This window comes from Vollenhovia emeryi, unplaced genomic scaffold, assembly GCF_000949405.1.
Source record: "Vollenhovia emeryi isolate VEMERY1.0 unplaced genomic scaffold, V.emery_V1.0 DF939127.1, whole genome shotgun sequence".
Taxonomy (NCBI): Eukaryota; Metazoa; Arthropoda; class Insecta; order Hymenoptera; family Formicidae; genus Vollenhovia; species Vollenhovia emeryi.
Window position 1 is genome coordinate 1699043 of NW_011967239.1, and position 19477 is coordinate 1718519.

Consider the following 19477-nt stretch of genomic DNA (forward strand, 5'->3'; position numbering starts at 1 on the left):
GGTGAACGAAAATATTTCTGAATAGTTGCGTCAGTTAAGAATATTATTGCAGATGATGTCAGACTTGTATATCATTGTGTGTGTCGAGATCGTCGCTAATAAAGATTTACGACGTTAAATGTACAGATAACTTTTAGCTGAAGTAATCTGTTATTTGATTTTAAAGCAAGAGCAAGGCGAGTTGGGGCCTCGTTCAGAATTTATCAAGTCATTCTTTCTTCCCGTCGACATAATTTTTCTGCGGATATATTATCAATAAATATAGCTCGCATGTTCTATCCATGTAATTTTATTTCTTCTAGAAATCTCTCAGAAGACAAACTGAACGCTTGGATGAAAAAAGAAAAGAGTGATGAGAAAGTATAAGCTACATGCTCTGCGGCTGTACGTTTAAGAAATTCACAAAAAGCGCAGTTGTTCAGTTTTCGAAGAGGCTCGTATGAGTAGTGTGATTAAAAAATCCTATAACATGAAATATTAATTATATAACAGCAAGGAATTTTCCACGGAATCCGTTGAACCATTTATTGCTGCTGATTGTTATCGCGCAATAATGCAACGAAATCGAAATGTGTGTGTGTATAATCGATCGAATATCGCGTGGATATATTAGAGAGAGTGCGATAAGGGAATCTGAGCTCTGCGATCACGCGAAGGAAAAGCGTACGACTCCCTACACGATAACCTTACGATTTATGTGCGGCCAGTCGAGTCAATATCCTTCGGTCGGAGAAATCCGCCGGAGTTAATCATCGCGCTGCTTGCTCGACGACGTCCCTCGCTTTGAAAAATCTAACTTCCGACGCGCACGTCCGCGGGTTAAGACCGAAAATGTCGACCCGACGTCCTCGACTTACGCCTGGAAAAAAAAAAATACGACGCAGCGACTACGCGAATTGATTAGCGTCATTAGGACTCGCGGTTGCGTAATGCAGACATCGGGGACCGTACGGCGAGTGTAAAATATAGATGTTCGCTCAGGTAGCGACGAGATTCGAGTACGAACCGCGTACGGATGCGCACCGGTCCGACGAGCAAGGCATGCATCGTTGCGGGACACGGCGCATCGCTGGACGCGCGTATTACAGTTAATCTTATTACGCGTATATAACGGATTGCATAAAAAATATCAAGTGATCGCTAGGCAATGCTTATTCGATTCGACATGCTCGCTCCGTTTCATTTAACTTTGGCGCTCGCAATTTTCTAGCTTATTCTTGCCGATTAGTCATGCGTTTTAGAGAAGAGTATCTATCTCTAAGAGAAATCTATCCTATCTCTAATAATGTATACATTGCAACTATTAATATTTCACCTGAATATCTTGGCCGTTGTCCGGCTGTCTAGAATATTTTCCAGGTAATTCAACATTTGTGTAATTAATCTCTTCGAAATTGAAATCACGTGTGCAAAAATACGCGCGATATTTCTAGATACGATTACTGTTCTTTGAAAATATGAACGTAGTTCAGATCGGCTAGAGATTTTATTTCTATTATCTTCCATGTATTGTCCAGTCTATTAAAAAAAAAATTTTTTAAGAGAGCAAAGAAGAAATTGAGTATATTTAACAAGTTTAAAAAAAGACTCAAGTGAAAGAAGTTCAATATTTAACCCAATTCCTAGGACATAAAGGAATGTAAACGCGGCGCTTGAAACAATCGATTCGCCGGTTATTGCGATCTTAAAAGAATGAAGAAACGCAATACCGATCTACGCGTACAAAATTCAAGAGCCTTCTGTATCGACACTTTTTAAGAAACCCGATATCGGACATTCCGTCTATTTCGATGTATGCCTCAGAACTGTAGTCTCCAATTACATGAAAGTTCTTTTAACGACGCCCGACCGGCTTCTCTCTTTATCAAAAATTTATTTGAAGGCGATACGTTATCATTCTTCTTATCATTCGACATCCTTATAACTATAATGTTCGAGTCTATCTAAACGTGGCGTCGAGCTCGCTTGAGCTCAGATTTCTACAAATGTTTCTCGGCTAATTAACACGTCGAATAATTATGACCGAGGCCTCGGCGTTCCTCGGCAAAAGAATCCACAGTAATGAATGAGTCAAAGCAGCCGTCGGCACAAGTACCAACCAAGCGGGGTAACAGGTGTACTCGCGAAAAGGCATCCGGCGATCTGGCGCGCGGGTACAATGTTTATTCAAGCTCTCGCAGAGATGATCCAATTCGGGTGGGGTATTCAACGCGTTAACGGCGGCACAGAGCCCGCGATCGTGGCGCGTGTTGACGAAATCCAGCGGCGAAGCGAACGCCCGAGCGGGAGCACGTTGCGGCGCCGCGGGTGACGTGCCGATCCGCGCGCGCACGGCAGCGCGGCGAGGCGCGTCCGCGCGTAGGCGCAAGGTGCGAATCAGCCGGCGTTAAATTCGCGAGGACGAGTCATCGCGGCGCGGGGCGATAAGGAGAATACGCGCGGCGAGAGAGAGAGAGGAGAGAGAAGAAAAAAAATGGAAGGAGGAAAGACAGACGGAGACAGATAACGGTAATCTCGATCGGCCGGCGGGGACGTCGTCGCGTCGCGGCGCGGCGACGCGAGCTGCAAGGCCGTCGGCGCGTGACCTTAATGAGTAATCGGCCCGGCGACTACGGAATTGCTGTCGTGCGTTACGCGAGGCCGTCCCCGCTCGATCGGCCGGGCGACCGCGCGAGGATCGCGCGCTGTCAAACGCGCGCGGCGGCCTGGCCTGGGCTGGCGCGGCTGGACGGGACGACGGGCGACGGGGAAGGCGAGCGCGACGGCGAGGATGACAGCGCGACGGCGAGGCGCCGGCGGGCCCCGCGGCGACGTCCCGGACGCGGCGAGTCGGCCGCGGGTTGTCGCGGGCCTCGGCGTGCGCGCGCGATCGCCCAGCGGACGGTCCCCGGGACACACGCGCGCGCGAGCCGCGGCTCGACGTGCGGCCGCTCCGACGAGTAAGCGCGTCCCGCGCGGCGACGGCGAGCGGCCCCGCGGGGCGCGACGCGCCGCCCGGGCCCGGGGCGTCCGCGGCGCGACGCGATCGTTGCAAGCGAGGGGCGCGAGGCGCCGACAAATACCTCGTTTCTCCACGAGCTCCGAAATCTCCTCCCTGTTGTCGGCCATCTTAGCACCAGTCACTGTCCCACAATGCACGCTGGGTAAAAACAAACGCGCCGCCGTCGCCGTCGCCGCCGCCGCCACCGCGGCGGCGCTGCGGTGCGCGCCGCGCCAGCGCCACCTGTCGCGCGCAGCCGGAGGCTGTCCCTCATTCAGGAGCGTGCCAAGTTGCCAACTGCCATGTGACGCGTGCTTAAGTCCCAGTCTACAATAGAGATTTAAGCCCTAAGCCTTAAGAAATTGACTAATCACAGTCGCGCATTCTTCTCATACTTGACCGTGATTGGCCAATTTCTTAAAGCTTAGGGCTTAAATCATCTATTGTAGACTGGGACTAAGGCCTTCACACATAAAATTCCGTAAGGACGTAAAACGTAAGCGTAAGAAAATCAACAGGTTGGATTTGCTACTGCTTGCGTCATTGCCTTACGTTCTCGACTGTGATTGGTCGATTTTCTTATGCTTACGTTTTACGTCCTTACGGAATTTTATGTGTGAAGGCCTTTACGCCAGCTTACGCCGCTTGCTCGTACACGTGCGTCGCCGACCTCGAGAGCGTCGACAACGTTGTTGGTCCGACAGTTTTCCCGCCCGGCTCACTGGCTGCGTTCGCCAGAAAAAGCTGCTTTGCAACTGTCGTGAAATTCGTGAATCCGATTGGCGTATTCTCTTCGTCTCGAGTGAACTTAAGAGCGTACGAAATGTGTACTTTTTTGCCACCGTCACGCGCGCGAGCATTGTATTTCAATCGCGATCTCACCGCTATCTAGCGATCCTTTGTCAGCCGTTCATTCGTAATCCGTGACCCGCCTTCTTTATCGCGGCTGCAATACCTAATCGTGGTCGGGTCAGTTCGTCCGGATGCACATTTGACAATGCAAGGCCGAGCCTTTTCTTTTAAAACCTTTCACGCTCGAGAAGTAAACAAGCGCGTCTGTTTACGCCAGTTTCATGAAGAGATCATTTCCCCAGTAAATCCGTGATTCGAAATGTGTACTTTTACAAATGGACAAAATATGACGACTTGGTCCAAGTTCTAGTTTCGAGAAATGTGTAGTCAATCAACTTGCAGCTTTTATGGAATAGCTGCAGGTTGATTGGCTTCGACGCACTTCTTGAAACTAGAACGTGGACCAAGTCCTAGCATCGTGGACGCAGGCCTTAAAAGTGAATCCTTCGAAGCCGGCTTCGGCAGGCACTTTTATCGACAATGGAGTAACACGGACCTTCGATTTTACTATATTGATTCGTTCTACGAATTCCTTGCGAGGCGCGCTGTACGGGATATTTTTAACGCGAATATCTTAAGGCCATTCTACAATTGCGTAAACGTGGTTGTTAGCGGTTGTAGGGTGTTGTAAAACACAGTTTTAATCTAGCATTTCCGATTGTAAAGCCTGTTGTAAAAGATGGTTGAACTTCATCTTTCACGACTACAACGATGTAAAACGTAAAAATCAACCAATCATTCACTTGAATTATGACGTATCTCACTCTATTGTATATTACTTTAATATACAACACTTACTACTATTTCTACTCCTACAACCTTACAACTACGTTTACACAATTGTAGAATGGCCTTTACGCGTAAAAACTTGACTAGCCGGAGAGTTTTTTTATCTTTCGGCTATCGCTTGCCGATGTTAAAACTGTTATTTCCTAAACAATCATGATAATGCTTTGCGTCACACGCTTCTTCCTGGTTGTGTTCCGATGCTCACTGCCAGTACTGCAAATCTATAGCTTGCGTCACGTATACTATACATTTCCAGTACTGGCAGTATACAATATCGAAGCACAGGGCCTATCGTTTCGCGCACGCATACGCTCCGTCCGCTCGATCGCCGGCGATCCCGCAGTTGACATTTTTTTTTACCAAGTATACGTCACGTCCGAAAAATCTCGAAACAGGCACGGAAGCAGCTGCCAGGACCCCCTCCCTCCTTTGATCCTCCACTCTTCCTCCGCGCAAGTGCGCGCACGGCTTGACACACTTTCACACGGCACAGCCGCTCCTGGTACACGTCGTCGGAGCGCCCATATAATTCCGTTAGGCAATACCAGACGCGGCAGTCTTCGCGTGTTTTCCCGCAGGTCCGGTGGTGCCCCGATTCGTGGCTGGCAAGATGAGTGATCGCACCGTGGTGATAGTGTCCGCTGTTAGGACCCCCATAGGTAATAAACGATACGCGGTGCTGGCTGGTATAAAAACCCCGCGCGAAACATTTACAATGTTAAGTGACCCAAGTGCAAACAATAGCAAAATTTGAATTCAAATCAAGTCAGTGAAGTAGACCTCGGAGGTCTTTTGCGCACAGTTGCCCCCCCATAAGCGATAGAGATCCAGCGAGTCCGGGCATTCATTCAGGTTATATCTGCTGTGAGCGAGGCCCAGAGATACGAATATATAGAAAAAAGTCACATCCGTTTAAAGACAAAAAAAATCCAAAAGACATAGCGCGTCAGTGATGTGAGCGGCGCAGAGATACAAATATATAAAAAACAGTCACGTCCGCTTAGAAAAAAAAAACCTCCAAAGAACATAATGCATCAGTGATACCAGTGGCGCAGAGATACAAATATATAAAAAACAGTTGAATCTACACCCGTTGAGAAAAAAGACCTTGTAAAAACGTAATGCGTCAGTGATAAAAGAAGCCGAGCTCTATACCGAAGAGAAACGAATACGTCTTGCTCGATTATACGATCTACGGACTGTCCCCGCAAATGCTATATGGAACTTGTGTTACTTGTAATAATTGCATTTACTATTCTGCACGTATAGGGTCGTATTGCGGGTCCTTGTCCTCGCTGAAATCATCGGAGCTAGGGAGTATCGTTATTAAGGAATGCCTGACGAGAGCTGGGCTGAAAGGGTCGGATGTGTCCGAGGTCATTATGGGACAGGTATCTACGGCTCTGGACGGAATGTGTTGTCAAGCACCAAACTGCACACATCTTCGGCCACAATTACATTTCTATGCGCGTGGAGCGTTCCCTGATGCTACTCCCCATTGTCGTTTTTCAGATACTCACTGCGACCGAGGGCCAAAATCCTGCGAGACAGGCAGCGATATGCGCCGGCATACCTGTCCATGTGCCTGCCTATCAAGTGAACATGCTCTGTGGTTCCGGTCTAAAGTACGTCTATCGAGAAACGATTGTGAGCAAGATCGCCTATGAATGTAATCTATATGACGCGTTTCGTCTTTGTCTTGCAGGTCTGTAATGGCTGGTTACTGTGCTATAAAAACAGGGGAAAGCGATGTAGTCGTGGCTGGTGGGCAGGAAAATATGAGCAGAGCGCCGCACGCCACTTATCTCAGGACTGGGGTGAAATTCGGAACTTGCAATTTAATTGACACACTACTAGACGACGGTCTGACAGACGCTTTCTATAATATTCACATGGCGGTGACAGGTAGGTGGAAAGTGGACACCGTGTTTGCATTGCAAATGTTGATATGTAATGAATTTCTTAATTGTAACTGGCAGCTGAGAATATTGCTGAAAAGTATGCGATAAGCAGGGAGGAACAGGATTACTACGCGTGTAAGACTCAGCAGAAGACGGAGGTTGCCATCGGCGCGGGGTATTTCGATAAGGAAATCATCCCGGTTACCATTCCAGGCAAAAAGGAGTCGGTTGTTATGTCGAAAGATGAATTCCCGAAATTCGGGACGACCATGGAGAAGCTGGCGAAGCTGAAACCGGCGTTTAAACCGGTAAAGGCCAATTTCACAAACGTCGGTTAACTGTTAGCCAGAGTTCAGTTTCAACTCCCTATCTTTTTCTATCTTGCTATCGAAGAAGAAACAGAATCAATTAACCTTCGGTCAGCAGGTTAAGCGGCGTTTGTAAAACTGGCCCGAAGTTTGTCTCTTTCTGAAGTAACAGTTGGAAAGAGACAAAGAATGAATTAAGCTAAGCTTAAAGTTAACCGACGTTGGTGAAACCGGGCCTAAATATCTTATATCTCCGTACATAATTATACGAAGGGAATATCACGCACTTGAGAAATTACGATATTGCAGAACAATGGCACGGTTACCGCCGGCAATGCGTCCGGTATAAACGACGGTGCGGCTGCCGTAATCCTAATGTCCGAAGAAACTGCCGTGAAGAAAGGGATCTCACCACTTGCCAGTATTGTCGCATTTGCACAGGTTGGAGTTGAGCCTAAAATTATGGGCATCGGACCTATTGAAGCTGTTAAATTAGTCGTTAGTACATTGTATTTGCTTTTCAATGATTTTAATCTCAATACAATAGGCTTTTCTGTTGTTACACTAGTGCACTAGTGCAGTAAGCTAGAATGAGAAAAATAGACTTGTCTTATTCTAATTTATTGCACTAGTTCACCAGTGCAACAGGAAACAAGCCTAATGATTGTGCTCCAAAGTTCACTCCAACGCTGAAAATATCTATAGTGCACGCAGCATATACTGCATATTTTTAACGCTGGCGGTGAATTCTGGAACACAGGAACTGTTTTTACGATTGGAAACGTATGTTTGTTTCAGCTGAAAAAGGCAAAGTGGACGAAAGAGGATGTGGACATTTACGAGCTAAACGAGGCCTTCGCCGCGCAAGCGATAGTGTGCGTTCGAGAACTCGGATTAGATCCCGAGAAAGTTAATGTAAACGGCGGCGCTATCGCCTTAGGTCATCCCGTTGGCATGTCAGGCATGTATTAACGCGTGGACTTTCCTCCAAGGAATTTTGACGACGCCAAATTTTGTGTTTCAGGAACGAGAATACTGGTCACTCTGTTGCACACTTTAGAAAGGACCGGAAAGAAAAAGGGTGTCGCGTCGTTGTGTATAGGAGGGGGGATGGGCATCGCCATTGCTGTTGAAAAGAAATAACGAATGTCTTCTCTTTATTTATATATATATATACTTCTTATATAAAACTTATTATATTTTTATTGAAGCGTTTCTTGCTACAAATGGCCTTTCTGTTACGTTGAATAAAGGGATATTTATTACTGTTCTGTAGAACGTTTGTTTGTATCGTGTAATTTAAGTGTTTTATTATCCAATCGCTTTTGAAATGCAGTTGAATCTTTTTATGGCATATGTATCTCTTAACAGAGTTCTCAATAAAAATGCTGAAATGTGAACTATTGCAATGCTGAGCTCAAGTATAAAATATTTAAAGTGTTTTTAAGCTGTACACGATAATGCCATGAGCAAATGACATTCTTAATATTTCCTGTCATTACGTGCGTTCATTTAAAATCAATCAGTTGGATCTTCACGAGTCTCGTTATCCGTGGTTATCGTTTCCGTGTTCTTATTCTCCAACATTCGTTCTATATTCGCAAGGTCTTCCCGGTGTCTCTGTTGGGCACGTTTCGTTTTGAAAGTTCGTTTCTCCCTCGAAGGTCGGCCTAGTCGTTTTAACTGTTCCTTGATAGCTGGGATAATCCGTATCTTAAATTATAACACGTCTAAATTAGACGATAACATGCGCAAATGTGAAAATTAATTTCTCTAATTTAGGGATCATAATCGGTTGCGAGTTTTTCGGCAAGAGAATTAATTTTAACGTCTTGAAATACATGTACCAAGTATATTGCGATTAAAACAATCGCGAACTGAAGACCTACAAAATTCTTTTAACACGTAGGGTTTCCTGAAAAGACGAGAGATTTTCTCTTCGTTAAAAACGATGCGACACAATGACATCAAATATTGTCACTCCTGTACTATACAATTTGAATAGTACATCATCTGGTGTGCGGGATAACGCAATATGGTTTATTAGGGTAATATCCGTCATAGAGTTTACCATCGAAACAGGAGATACGTTCGTCTAACGGTATCCGCGTAACGAAACTGATATCCGGTATAGAGAGTTTCGCGTGCTGCATTATTATATGCCCCCATAAAGTGTCCACGTCTATCGACAAGTCTCTTATGCGAAAGTAAGACCCCCAGAGTTTCGAGTTCAAGATCTGCCTGTCCGAATCAGTCAATAGGCGGCAGGGCTTCTCTTCTGACATTTGTTCCTCGATTACGGCCAGCGTGTCGAAGTGCGCGTATACGTTTGGCACGTAAATATCTTGCAAGAGATTATCACCGACGTACAAGCACCGTCGGTTCGTTTCCCCATCGACCGGTTGATTTACACGAGCGAGAAACTCCAGTAGTTCAACCCAGTTTCCTTGGCTGTACATTTCGCCTCGTCTCAGCTCCTTGCTCACGGTATCGGTCTCGTTATTATTCACGACGTCGAGAAACGGTCGAGTTTGAATGAAAAATCCCGGTTTCTTCGCGTAACACACCGCGATATCGAAGAGAGATCGCCAGTCCTCGCCGAGGGCGTAGCTCGCGGTAAAATCGGCGAAATCCGCGTTCGAGCCGGTGAGAAGGAAGGTCGCGGACCTCTTCTTCAGTTCTCTCAGCCACGAGATCGTGTCCGGGCTGCACTTACGCAAGTACTTGCCCGGATTTCTCTTAATATGACCAAACACCCCCTGGTCCGTTTGAAAATGCTCCCTGGAGAACATGGCGACCAGTCCAGCCAGCACGTCGGGCCAGACCTCGTATCTGCCCAAGGGTGATCCCTTCTCCTCGTCGAGGGTGTCTACGGCCCGCGCGAACGCGACGCTCGCCACTATATCGAAGTAATCCAGCAGGCTGCGCAACTTCTGGGACAGAGGGCCGTTCCAGAGCGACATTGGGTCGCGGCAGAAAGCATCCGTGACGTCCGATCTTCGCGAGGGATACGTCTCCTCTATTTCCGCCGCGGTCAACAGGCGCGTGCCGTGGCACGCTCTGTGGATTACGCGGTCCGCGCCCACCTTGAGCACGTTTCCCCTCTCGCAGTCCAGCAACAAGCCCTTCTGCATGAAATCCAGCTCGTAGTCCGTCAGCGGCTTCAGGAGACGCTTCCCGCTGTATCCTCGCTCGTCCACCAGGAATCTCGACAGCACCTCGTACTCCATGTGCACCAGATTCGTCACGTTGTAACGCAGCAGAGTGTTGTCCAGGTCGAAACCGACGCAACCGTAGTCGCCGAATTTGAACCAGTGAGATGCCATGTCGTTCTCGGCGAAACCCCTGGACGCCGTGGAGCCGTGCCGGCTGTTAAGAGCCGCGCGTACGCTCGTACCGGAGAACACCTTCGCCTCGTCGGCTACTCGGCTACGTGCACACAGCCTGAGGACGTTGCTACGGCGAAGACCGAGGTCCTTCAACATCTGGCGCGGATAATGCGGCGGCTCCGCAGGAAAGACGGTCGCAGGGCGCTTCAGAGCCGGGACTGAGCAACCCCGAGGCACCAAACACCCGAGCCCTAGACGCCCTAGACGCTCCTAAACGCCTCCACGCGCCAACGAGAACCGACCTCGGTCACGAGGCGCGACATAACCTAAAAGCGGGGAGTGCGGGGCGGGCGGTCGTTCGCGCGCGCCTCCTTACACCACCCTGGGAGTCGAATGCGTCGTCTCTGCGTGGAGCAGGCCTGGCGTGAGGAGCAAGAGCGAGAGAACCATAGCCTTTAGCTTTTGGTGCAAGGGAGCTAAAATACAGGCGTCATTTTCAAGATACTTCACCACTGGCCGGTGACGTTCTGATTCGCCGAGAGCAAGCGTACGAGCACGAGTAGGAGTAAGAGATAAAATTGAATTCTCTCCTTACTCCACGCATTGCAGACGCATTAGCTTTTGGCGTCAAGAGGCTAAAGTACAGGCATTGTTTTCCAAGTATTTCAGCACCGGCCGATGGCGTTTCGATTCGCCGAGAGCGTAAGAGCTCGAGTAGGAGCTCGAGACAAAATTGATCAGTTTCCTTACTCCAGCTGCTTACTTCGGGCCTACGCCACGCATGGTAGACGACGCGGAAATGGAGGGAAAGACGACGTCGAGACCGCGGGCGAGGAGCATGGTTCACTCACGTTCAACGGGATGTGGACGGAGCGGATGTTCCTTGCTTGCACGAAGAACATGTCGAACCGGAACGAGTCCCCGCGTGGATCCGTGAACACGCAGTCCCGCATCACGACGTTCATGTATCTGCAAAACGAGTGAGTGAGAGCGGCACGTTCAGAGAGGTGCGAGTCGGATGTTCTCGGGGGAAAAGGGGAGGCCACGCCGGGCCGGCCGGGCGAGTTTCGCGATATATCGCGGACGCGGCGCGTCCACGCTCGTCCCGACGCGAAGAGGCGCCCCGCGTTGTCGGCGGGACGCGCAATTTCGAATGCAACGACGGCAAATCGTTTACTCACGCGTCGGCATGGTCGACGACGCCGACGATCGTCGCCTCGTTCCGCAGGTCCACCGTCGTCCGGTGCTTCTGCACGGCCTGCAGCAGGATCGCCAGGCTGTTGTAGAGGAAGTGCTTCTCGCGTTTCGTGTCCCCGGACATCGTGCGGGCGAGCGTGAAACGAGGAGCGCGCGCGACACGTACCGAAACGCGAAACGAAAGCCGGTCGCCGCTGGCGCGCGCGGAGCGAACCGGCATCACGTGACCGGTGGAGCGCGGGTCATGTGACGGTCACGTGACGACGGGCACGCGCGCGCGAAATTTGAAACCGAGCGCCGCGCTTTCGCACGTACACGGAGCGTGGACAGGCAGGAATTCTTCAATTCGTTCGAAAGAGAATGAACGTTTAAAGTTGTAGAAATATCCTTCATTCGAAGGGGAAACGCGTGCGAGAATTCTACTCTTGCAGAAAAGATGCAAGTCGATCGGCGAGAAACAGAACTTTCGCATACGTATCTCTTCTGTGAGAAGGGAATTTTCCCACACGTTTCTCCTTCGAATGAACTCGAAAATCCAATCCCTGGGACTCGACTCTCGAATTTATTCCAAGGAGAAACGTGTGCGAAAATTCTGCTCTTACAGAAAAGCTGCTTATAGAACTGAATTTTCGCATACGTATTTCTCTCGAATGCATTCGAAGGAGAAACGTGTGCGAAAATTCTGTTCTTACAGAAGAGATACAGCGAATAGCCAGTCAACTTGCATCTTTTCAGTAAGAGTAGAATTCTTGCGCACGTTTCTCCTTCGAATGAATTCGAGAATCGAGTCCCAGCTGGATATTTCTATAATTTTAAAATACATTATAGAGATGTCCAGCCATTCCTGCCAGTCTGTGTCCCGTAGCGCGTTACGGTCTTGTTATAAAATATTTAGCACTCTTCAATTTAATCGTTGCGTTGTCGTACAAGATAATCGTAGATTGTTCAAACTGTCGACGGTAAACTCGATTATTTTTAATACTACAAAATATAATTATATTCACTATCTGAATTACATTTAATGATTGTGTTTAACAGAGTTACAGTCACTTTATCTGAAAATTGCTATAATCACCTGCACGCACGTGAAAAATTATATTTTTACAACTTACAAAAGTATCGTATTTTTATCTTGTTCAGAATCGAGCAATCAATCGAGGGAGTTTTGTCCCGCATAATTATTGGACATTTAACTCTGTTAGCAAGTCATAATGTAGTAATAATTGTAAACGCGAATTCGTAACGGGGATCATTTCCTCAATTTGCTTCGAGATGCCTTGCGGATCGCGAAAAAGGCGCGTTCATTACACGAAGAGCGGGTACGAAGCGCTGCGAGACGGATAGGAGACGAGGTTGAATTTACGCAAATGGAATGCACGGACGACGACAATTGTAACTCAATTTTCTCGAACGCATTAATTAATTCCATCTCGAATGGCCCGCTCTTTCGCTCAGAAGTTACGGGATGTTAAACGCGTTATCGTGGGGAGATTCGATTTGTCCTCGTATTATACTACCACCGTGAACCCGATGTTAGTCTATATATAGTCACTTATATAGCCGTCATTGCTAGAGGAATTAGGTTACTTCCCAACGGATATACAAAGGGGTCTTGTAAATGGTCGTATCCTACATGCATCTAAAACAATTACGCGCAAGTATTTCCGCGTAACTGTTACCTTCTACTATCACTGTCACGTTCGCGAATGATTGGGAATCGATGATCTCGGCCGAAATATTCCCGCGAAAGCTGAGTAGAACATAATTGATTATAACGTGACGTTTTGCAAAAAATAAAACGATCCCGGAGAGTATTGCGAGTCATCCGAGTCGTCTGGAAATTTCGTTTTATGAAGACAAATATGTCTGTAGGAAGTCTTTAAGATGGCAATTGTGTCTCGATCTACAACGTCTTGCAGGCGCTGCTTTAAGACGTCTTGTGTGGATTTTAGATCGTACGTTTTTCGATCAGTAATTCAGTTCAGGTGGTAAAAAGTATACGTACAAGCAAAAAGAGCCAAAGAATTGCTTGATATAAATCAGTACAATACAATTTTACATAGGGACAATTTCATATTCATTTAAAGAAACTTTTAAATTATTATTGCCGTATTTTTTTAATATAGCAAGAAAACTTGCATTACTGACGCGAAACATATATTTTATATCCCATATAATTCACGTGGATTGCATAATCGTTGCAAAAAAGATTTGTGACTGAACCTGCTATCTCATAATAGAGGACCTTCCTCTACGTGCTCGGGCTTCACGTAATTCGGAACTGACGCAGGGCCCTTACAAGGTAGCGTTGAGCACGATCGCTGCTCCGAGATTTCCCTCCTACTCCGCCCTCGTGCGACTTCCTCTACCTCTCGGTTCAACGTGCCTTACGTTGGATCGAGCAGCCGATTCCTCGGGGGCGGCGATTTCTCCGAAACTCATCGAGCAGCGGCATTTTTGCTCCCTTCGGCGTTTATTATTTGGTGCCGTGCGACCCGCTGCAATGAGTGCCTCCTTCCTGTGATCTACCGGTCTCTCTTTCTCCTCGCGACACATCTCCTCGTTCATCTGCTCGCGCGCCCCTCTTTCCCCTTTCGTCTCCCCGCGGGGCCTCCCCCGACGCGCGCACTAATCAACTTCCTGGATGGGGCACATTATCGGCCTGATTGCAGGCAGATCCCAACGCCGCGGCGCGATACCTAGCCCACCGGCGCGGCGGCAGACCTATCCGATCTCTCTCGGTAGTCGATCGCGCGCGCGAAAAAAGAAAGCACGTCGGAAGCTCTGCGGATGTCGCTCGTGGCCGCAACCGACGCGGTGCAATGATCCTGAACGTAATAGATCGGTTGTGACCTCCTTCGGGGCCTTACCGCCATCGTAGCCCTCCCCGTCATCGTCGGGGCCAGCGTTCAGCTCTCCGTGCGCTTGTGCAGCCAGCCCGCCCTGATGGTGCCCGGTGGTTCGCGCGAAAGGATCGCCGTGTGTCGCGATGCGCTACCGAACGGTTCGCACGTGCCCCGATAATCGTTCGCGAGACGAGATGTCCGCTCGCCGAGTTTGATTTTCTCAAGAGCAGAGAGCGAAGAGGAGGAAGCGGAGGATCGTGACAATCCAGGGAGATAATCGCGGATTTCCATACGCAGTTTACTTCCCTTCGACGACAGTGAAAGCAATTTTAACTTGGAAATTTTCTTTAAGTTGCCTCCTTAAAGCGAAGCTAACGATAGGATAACTTTTTAGTTCTGACGTTGTACAATTCTACATAATCTAATTGCATTAAAGAGAAATAATTTTATTCCTTCGTAATTCCCCACACAGACGAGCTCACGCGAGAAATATCGTACGGGAATAATACACGTTCCTCTACGCTTGATAATCCAGAAAAATCGTGGACGCCTCGTCAGTGTCTGAGTAAGACCAAGATGACTCGCGTCGTGAAAAGGCACAGCGCAGTTTTGAAGGCCGCGGGATGAAGGCTCGCAAGGCCTATCCCGACATTCCTCGTGTGCTACGTCTCACGTGAAATCTTGGAAGCGCCGCGTCTTCGAAGCTTGAAGGATGTCTCTGGGGCAACGTATCTCCGGCGCGGTTGCGGTTCTCCGGGGGACCTCGACGGAGGCCAAGGAGGGCGGCGGCCACACGTAAAAAAGATCTCTTATGCCTTTACAGAAAACTCGAGCTGCTTCTCACCTGGAACGCCTTCCAGGTCGTGCGTGGAGGAGATCGAGAAGATGACGTCCGAGGAAGAGGTCGAGGCCGAGGCGAAGCACAAAGTGACGGCGCTCGACAGGTTACAGATGGTCAGTAAACCTCTTCGAGGATCGAATTTGCGTGGCATTGATCAAATTTTAAGTTCCTCAGTACAGGAAAGTCTTCTATTATGAGATAGGATCCTAATATGGATTAACTTCTGTTAAATTAATAGACATCGTCAGTTGGTTCCGCCATGAATTTATTGCCCTCGGAGCGAAATTTGTTTAGTGGAAAATTCGTTGTTCGAGATCGTGTAATCGTTGCGAGAAAAGATTTGTGATTGAATCCGGGTGTTGAGAACCTGCTATCTCATACTAGAAACCTATCTGATAATAGAGAACCTTCCTCTATTACTGTCAGTTTGATTCCTCGCTTATCCTCGCGATGACAGCCATCAGAGAGGGTGCATCGTGCTTAAAATTACTCTGGCGGAAGCTCGTTTTCTCCTCGGAGAAAAATGTCACGCGGCGTGCTTTAGGAGTCTATTAAATTTCATTGCGCGTTACGGGGAATGTAGGTGATAGAATGGATGGGAAGTAACATGCTTCTGGCACTGACCATCGCTGGAGTTTTGATGGGTCTGGGTCTCGGGTTTCTGGGTCGATTGGCCAATCTCACGCCGCAATCTATAATCCTCGTCAGCTTCCCGGGAGAGCTCCTTATGCGGATGCTGAAGATGTTTATCCTGCCACTCATCATCTCGTCATTAATTTCCGGTAATTATAATTCATCGATAATCCATTTGATCTTGAGCGAATAAAGAATAAAAAAAAACAGAGAAAACAGCCAAAATCCAGTTACGCAAAGATTAGAAACGAAGAAGTGAATTGAATTTTGAACGTCAGTGTTTTGCATCGCAGCAGGGACATTGTACGCTTGAAACTTTCCGACTCATTGGTCCACATTCTGGATCCTCTTTTGTCGCTAAAAGTGCCAGCAAAATTGGATTTGAAGGATTCTTAATGAAAAGATCTCTTACAGGCACTTTTATCGAGGATTCAGAAGATGGGCCTTCGTCTCTACCTTACCTCCTCTGGCGAGCGATTACTTGCTTATTTCAGGAATGGCACAGCTGGACGTTCAAAGGTCAGGAAGGATAGGGTTCAGGGCGTTAACCTACTACTCGATAACGACTATTCTCGCCGCTATAGTGGGCATCGCGATGGTGCTGATGATCCATCCGGGTAATCCGGAGATCAAGACTTCGGTCGCGGCAGTGGTGAAGGCCGAGGAGACAAAAGTCTCCACGGTAGACGCGATCCTCGACATAATTCGGTACGGAAAAGCAGCCTCTATGAGCCCCCCGCGGCCACAATTCGCGCGTCCGAAATCTCTCGCAATCTTTCAATTCTCAGAAACATGTTGCCGGAGAACCTGGTGCAAGCGTGCTTCCAGCAGGTTCAGACATCCTACGTGAAGAAGAAAGTGGTCGTGATCGGCAGCGCGAATCAAAGCGAGTACATATTAGAGCCGGCCTTGGTTTACAAGGACGGCACGAACGTGATGGGCATGATCGTGTTTTGCATCATCTTCGGCGTGCTCGCGGGCCAGATAGGACCGCGCGGCAAACTGATGGTAGACTTCTTCGTGGTGTTGAACGATATCATCATGAAACTCGTCACGATCGTCGTCGTTTGGTACGAAGCAATACGAATAAATCATTAATCTTCGCATCGTGCACAAGATCGACGAATAATTGGCTGTGCATTTTTTAAAGAATTGATTATTCAATTATCAACCCAGTCAGCAAAATGTTAGCAGATTGGCAGCCGATTTATCAGAAGCCCACACCAAAACCATAGCCATCTGTGTCCGCATTTGGCCTTTGTTTTGGCAACAGAGTCTGTAAAACATACAAACAGGTCCAGTTACGTGAGCAGATTTTGTTGTATTTCACTGCTGACACGCTGGCAACATGTCGAATATATCAGTTCCTGCATGCAATCTGCAGTCTTTCTGCCTTCAAAATTTGTAGTGGGCATTTGATGAAATCTGTTCTGGCAGATTTGGCTATCTGGGAATATAAACGTGCAAACATTCATTCGATATATTATTTGAAACTTAAAGAAAATAAAATCTTTTCTCTCTCTCTCTCTCTCTCTCTCTCTCTCTATTTATTCTCTTGTTATGACAACGCAATTGGTAATCGCTGCAGGTATTCTCCGTTTGGAATTATGTGTTTGATAGCTGGCAAAATAATGTCGATCGCAAATCTAGCGGCAACCGCCCAGATGTTGGGCCTGTACATGGTGACAGTTGTAATAGGCTTGATGATCCACGCGATCATCACGCTGCCGTTCATCTACTGGTTTATAACTCGAAAGAATCCCGCAGTGTTCTTTAGAGGCATGATGCAGGCCTGGGTGACAGCGTTGGGAACCGCTTCGAGGTAATCATTATTGCTTAACACGCACATTATGGCTACGTTCCGCAAAATGCATACATGCAAATATATGCGCACGTTACTTTATCGCGTATTATGCACGCAGTGATTGTATCAACACTGTGTGCATATATGAAATGTATGTACATAAGAACATTTTAGATTTAACTCTTTGCAATTGTTTTCAAATTTTTTCAACAATTAGTTGATCCAGAGATCAACTCAGGGATCGTCTCAGAATTAATTGAAAAATCATGACTTCCCCCAAGAATATTCATGGAACGAATTGTAAACTTCCATTTTCCTGCATGGTTAACTTTTTAAAGAAATGACAATAATATAATACATTATAGCGCGGCGACGTTGCCTCTGACTTTCCGTTGTCTCGAAGAAAACAACAAGATCGATCCGCGAGTGACGCGCTTTGTTGTGGCGGTCGGTGCCACCGTAAATATGGACGGCACAGCTCTTTACGAAGCAGTGGCCGCGATCTTCATCGCACAATTGAACGGCATCTCATTGGGATTCGTTGAAGTCATCACCGTCAGGTACACGCATTTCATCAAATGCAGTATTTCCTTTTAAAACTGCCAGTTAACAATTGGAAAAAGAATCACGATATATCGAATGAGTGCATTAAAACAGTTCTCTCTTTCAAGATTTACTCTTTTCACAGTCTCACGGCTACTTTGGCGAGCGTTGGAGCCGCGAGCATCCCCAGCGCAGCCTTGGTCACCATGCTGTTGGTGCTGACCGCCTTGGGTCTCCCTACGAACGACGTTTCCCTGTTATTCGCTATCGACTGGATGCTGTACGTTTTACATGCTTACTATTACGATGCTTCGATAAAATCGATTGGAGCTAAGAGTAAAATGAATCGCTTCCGTTTTAAGGGATCGGATCAGAACCTCGATCAACGTTCTGGGCGATGGTTACGGGGCTGGAATAGTCTATCACTTAAGCAAAGCGGAGTTGGACAAGATGGACGAGGAGAGAAGACTGGAGGGTTTGGAAACCGGCAGGCCCCTCGAGATCGTCGCCGAGAGCTGTCGGGAAGAAACAGCAGCGCACGAGCAAACTTCCGAGACGAAAATCTGAGGTCCTCCCGCGGATTTCAGCAAAGTGACACTGTTACGTCAGGAATGTTATCCGTCAGTTCGCAAGAACTATCACTCGTCCTTGTGTTAAGTATATTCGTGTAATGCAATTGACTTTCACTGCCGAAATCAAGTTAAATGTAACACGCATCAAAGTCAGCTATATATATATAATTGTTAAGGATACGATTTAAATCTTATTTAATGAACAGATTTCCGTTTTTGTAGACAATGTTAGCTAGTAGCGAGTGGACAAAGGCCATTAAAAACACTGACATAGAAAATGAGCATGTTAAGTACAAACTATCGGAAGTTGTGTATCGATTTCATATTTTTTTCCCCTAGTGCGCGAGAGGAGATTCTTCTACTTTAGAATATCAAAGAATGTACGCAGAAATAATCATGTACAGCAAGATAGAAATAAAACATAATAAATTATTAGAAATCGCATCTGATGCGGAAACTAAGCGCTTAAAATGTTCATCGACCGACGGTATTTAAAAAGAAAATGTATAATAAATAAATTTAAGCGATTTATTTCAGAATTAAAAGCAATATTAATTTACTGAAACAATCGCTGTTAATACCGCGTTGATTAAAATAAACAGTTAACTATTTGCACGTGTTCACAGCCGCGTGTATAGGTATATGGTCACCACTAATCTTTTCATCGAATAATTGTAATTCAGTAATTAATAATTTATTATGCAAATATATATCTATCATATATATATTTATCATACATCCAATAAAGAGAATATGGCTCCTATATTAATATCTCTATTGCATTGGCTTTAATATTGTCTCTCTACACTCAAACGTTGAATAATAAATGCGATTTTCATGAAAAGTGTATTCTATATACAATATCGACATACTTGTGCAACA

At 47.0% G+C, this 19477-nt stretch overlaps 5 protein-coding genes across 7 annotated transcripts in view; 2 read left to right on the top strand and 3 right to left on the bottom strand.

Moving 5' to 3' along the window:
• Positions 1 to 3192, bottom strand: part of LOC105568792 (MAP7 domain-containing protein 1-like) — a 156393-nt gene extending 153201 nt beyond the window's left edge. The window contains exon 1 of one of the 2 annotated variants that reach the window (XM_012024750.1): positions 3063 to 3192. In XM_012024750.1, the coding sequence (XP_011880140.1) occupies positions 3063 to 3108 (46 nt within the window). In that variant the 5' untranslated portion in view covers positions 3109 to 3192. The remainder of the gene's footprint in view (positions 1 to 3062) is intronic. The other variant, XM_012024752.1, reaches the window with a different exon arrangement.
• Positions 3193 to 4766: 1574 nt separating this feature from the next.
• Positions 4767 to 8105, top strand: LOC105568796 (acetyl-CoA acetyltransferase, cytosolic). The gene is made up of 8 exons (XM_012024757.1): positions 4767 to 5280; positions 5891 to 6012; positions 6134 to 6246; positions 6327 to 6526; positions 6601 to 6830; positions 7140 to 7328; positions 7629 to 7791; positions 7855 to 8105. Exons 1-8 carry the CDS (start codon positions 5232 to 5234, stop codon positions 7971 to 7973), a joined length of 1185 nt encoding a protein of 394 aa, XP_011880147.1. The 5' UTR covers positions 4767 to 5231; the 3' UTR covers positions 7974 to 8105.
• Positions 7974 to 11576, bottom strand: LOC105568795 (U7 snRNA-associated Sm-like protein LSm10). The gene is made up of 3 exons (XM_012024756.1): positions 11341 to 11576; positions 11011 to 11128; positions 7974 to 8543 (listed from the first exon to the last, which is right to left on the bottom strand). The coding sequence occupies exons 1-3, from the start codon at positions 11574 to 11576 to the stop codon at positions 8349 to 8351; spliced, it is 549 nt and encodes a 182-aa protein (XP_011880146.1). The 3' UTR covers positions 7974 to 8348.
• Positions 8538 to 10938, bottom strand: LOC105568794 (5'-nucleotidase domain-containing protein 1). The gene has a single exon (XM_012024755.1). It carries the CDS (start codon positions 10313 to 10315, stop codon positions 8840 to 8842), a length of 1476 nt encoding a protein of 491 aa, XP_011880145.1. The 5' UTR covers positions 10316 to 10938; the 3' UTR covers positions 8538 to 8839.
• A 2444-nt stretch (positions 11577 to 14020) lies between the features above and the next one.
• LOC105568797 (excitatory amino acid transporter-like) lies at positions 14021 to 19434 on the top strand. 2 transcript variants are annotated; one of them, XM_012024759.1, is made up of 10 exons: positions 14021 to 14519; positions 14675 to 14997; positions 15063 to 15156; positions 15627 to 15825; positions 16171 to 16384; positions 16465 to 16746; positions 17265 to 17498; positions 17846 to 18040; positions 18169 to 18303; positions 18386 to 19434. In XM_012024759.1, exons 2-10 carry the CDS (start codon positions 14915 to 14917, stop codon positions 18588 to 18590), a joined length of 1641 nt encoding a protein of 546 aa, XP_011880149.1. In that variant the 5' UTR covers positions 14021 to 14519; positions 14675 to 14914; the 3' UTR covers positions 18591 to 19434. The 2 variants fall into 2 exon arrangements, with proteins under 2 accessions (XP_011880149.1, XP_011880148.1); XM_012024758.1 differs by having other exon boundaries at positions 14021 to 14997.
• The last annotated feature ends 43 nt before the right edge of the window (positions 19435 to 19477 follow it).

Excerpts from the sequence above, each read along its gene's own strand:
- LOC105568796 (XM_012024757.1), top strand. The coding sequence starts at position 5,232 with ATGAGTGATCGCACCGTGGTGATAGTGTCCGCTGTTAGGACCCCCATA. Across the intron at positions 5,281-5,890 it reads CGCTGTTAGGACCCCCATAG|GGTCGTATTGCGGGTCCTTG; the intron begins GTAATAAACGAT and ends CTGCACGTATAG. Across the intron at positions 6,527-6,600 it reads TATTCACATGGCGGTGACAG|CTGAGAATATTGCTGAAAAG; the intron begins GTAGGTGGAAAG and ends TGTAACTGGCAG.
- LOC105568794 (XM_012024755.1), bottom strand. The coding sequence starts at position 10,315 with ATGTTGAAGGACCTCGGTCTTCGCCGTAGCAACGTCCTCAGGCTGTGT.
- LOC105568795 (XM_012024756.1), bottom strand. The coding sequence starts at position 11,576 with ATGCCGGTTCGCTCCGCGCGCGCCAGCGGCGACCGGCTTTCGTTTCGC. Across the intron at positions 11,129-11,340 it reads GTCGTCGACCATGCCGACGC|ATACATGAACGTCGTGATGC; the intron begins GTGAGTAAACGA and ends CTCGTTTTGCAG. Across the intron at positions 8,544-11,010 it reads CCGTCCACATCCCGTTGAAC|ATACGGATTATCCCAGCTAT; the intron begins GTGAGTGAACCA and ends TTATAATTTAAG.
- LOC105568797 (XM_012024758.1), top strand. The coding sequence starts at position 14,915 with ATGTCTCTGGGGCAACGTATCTCCGGCGCGGTTGCGGTTCTCCGGGGG. Across the intron at positions 14,998-15,062 it reads AAGGAGGGCGGCGGCCACAC|GTCGTGCGTGGAGGAGATCG; the intron begins GTAAAAAAGATC and ends AACGCCTTCCAG. Across the intron at positions 16,385-16,464 it reads GCGATCCTCGACATAATTCG|AAACATGTTGCCGGAGAACC; the intron begins GTACGGAAAAGC and ends TTCAATTCTCAG.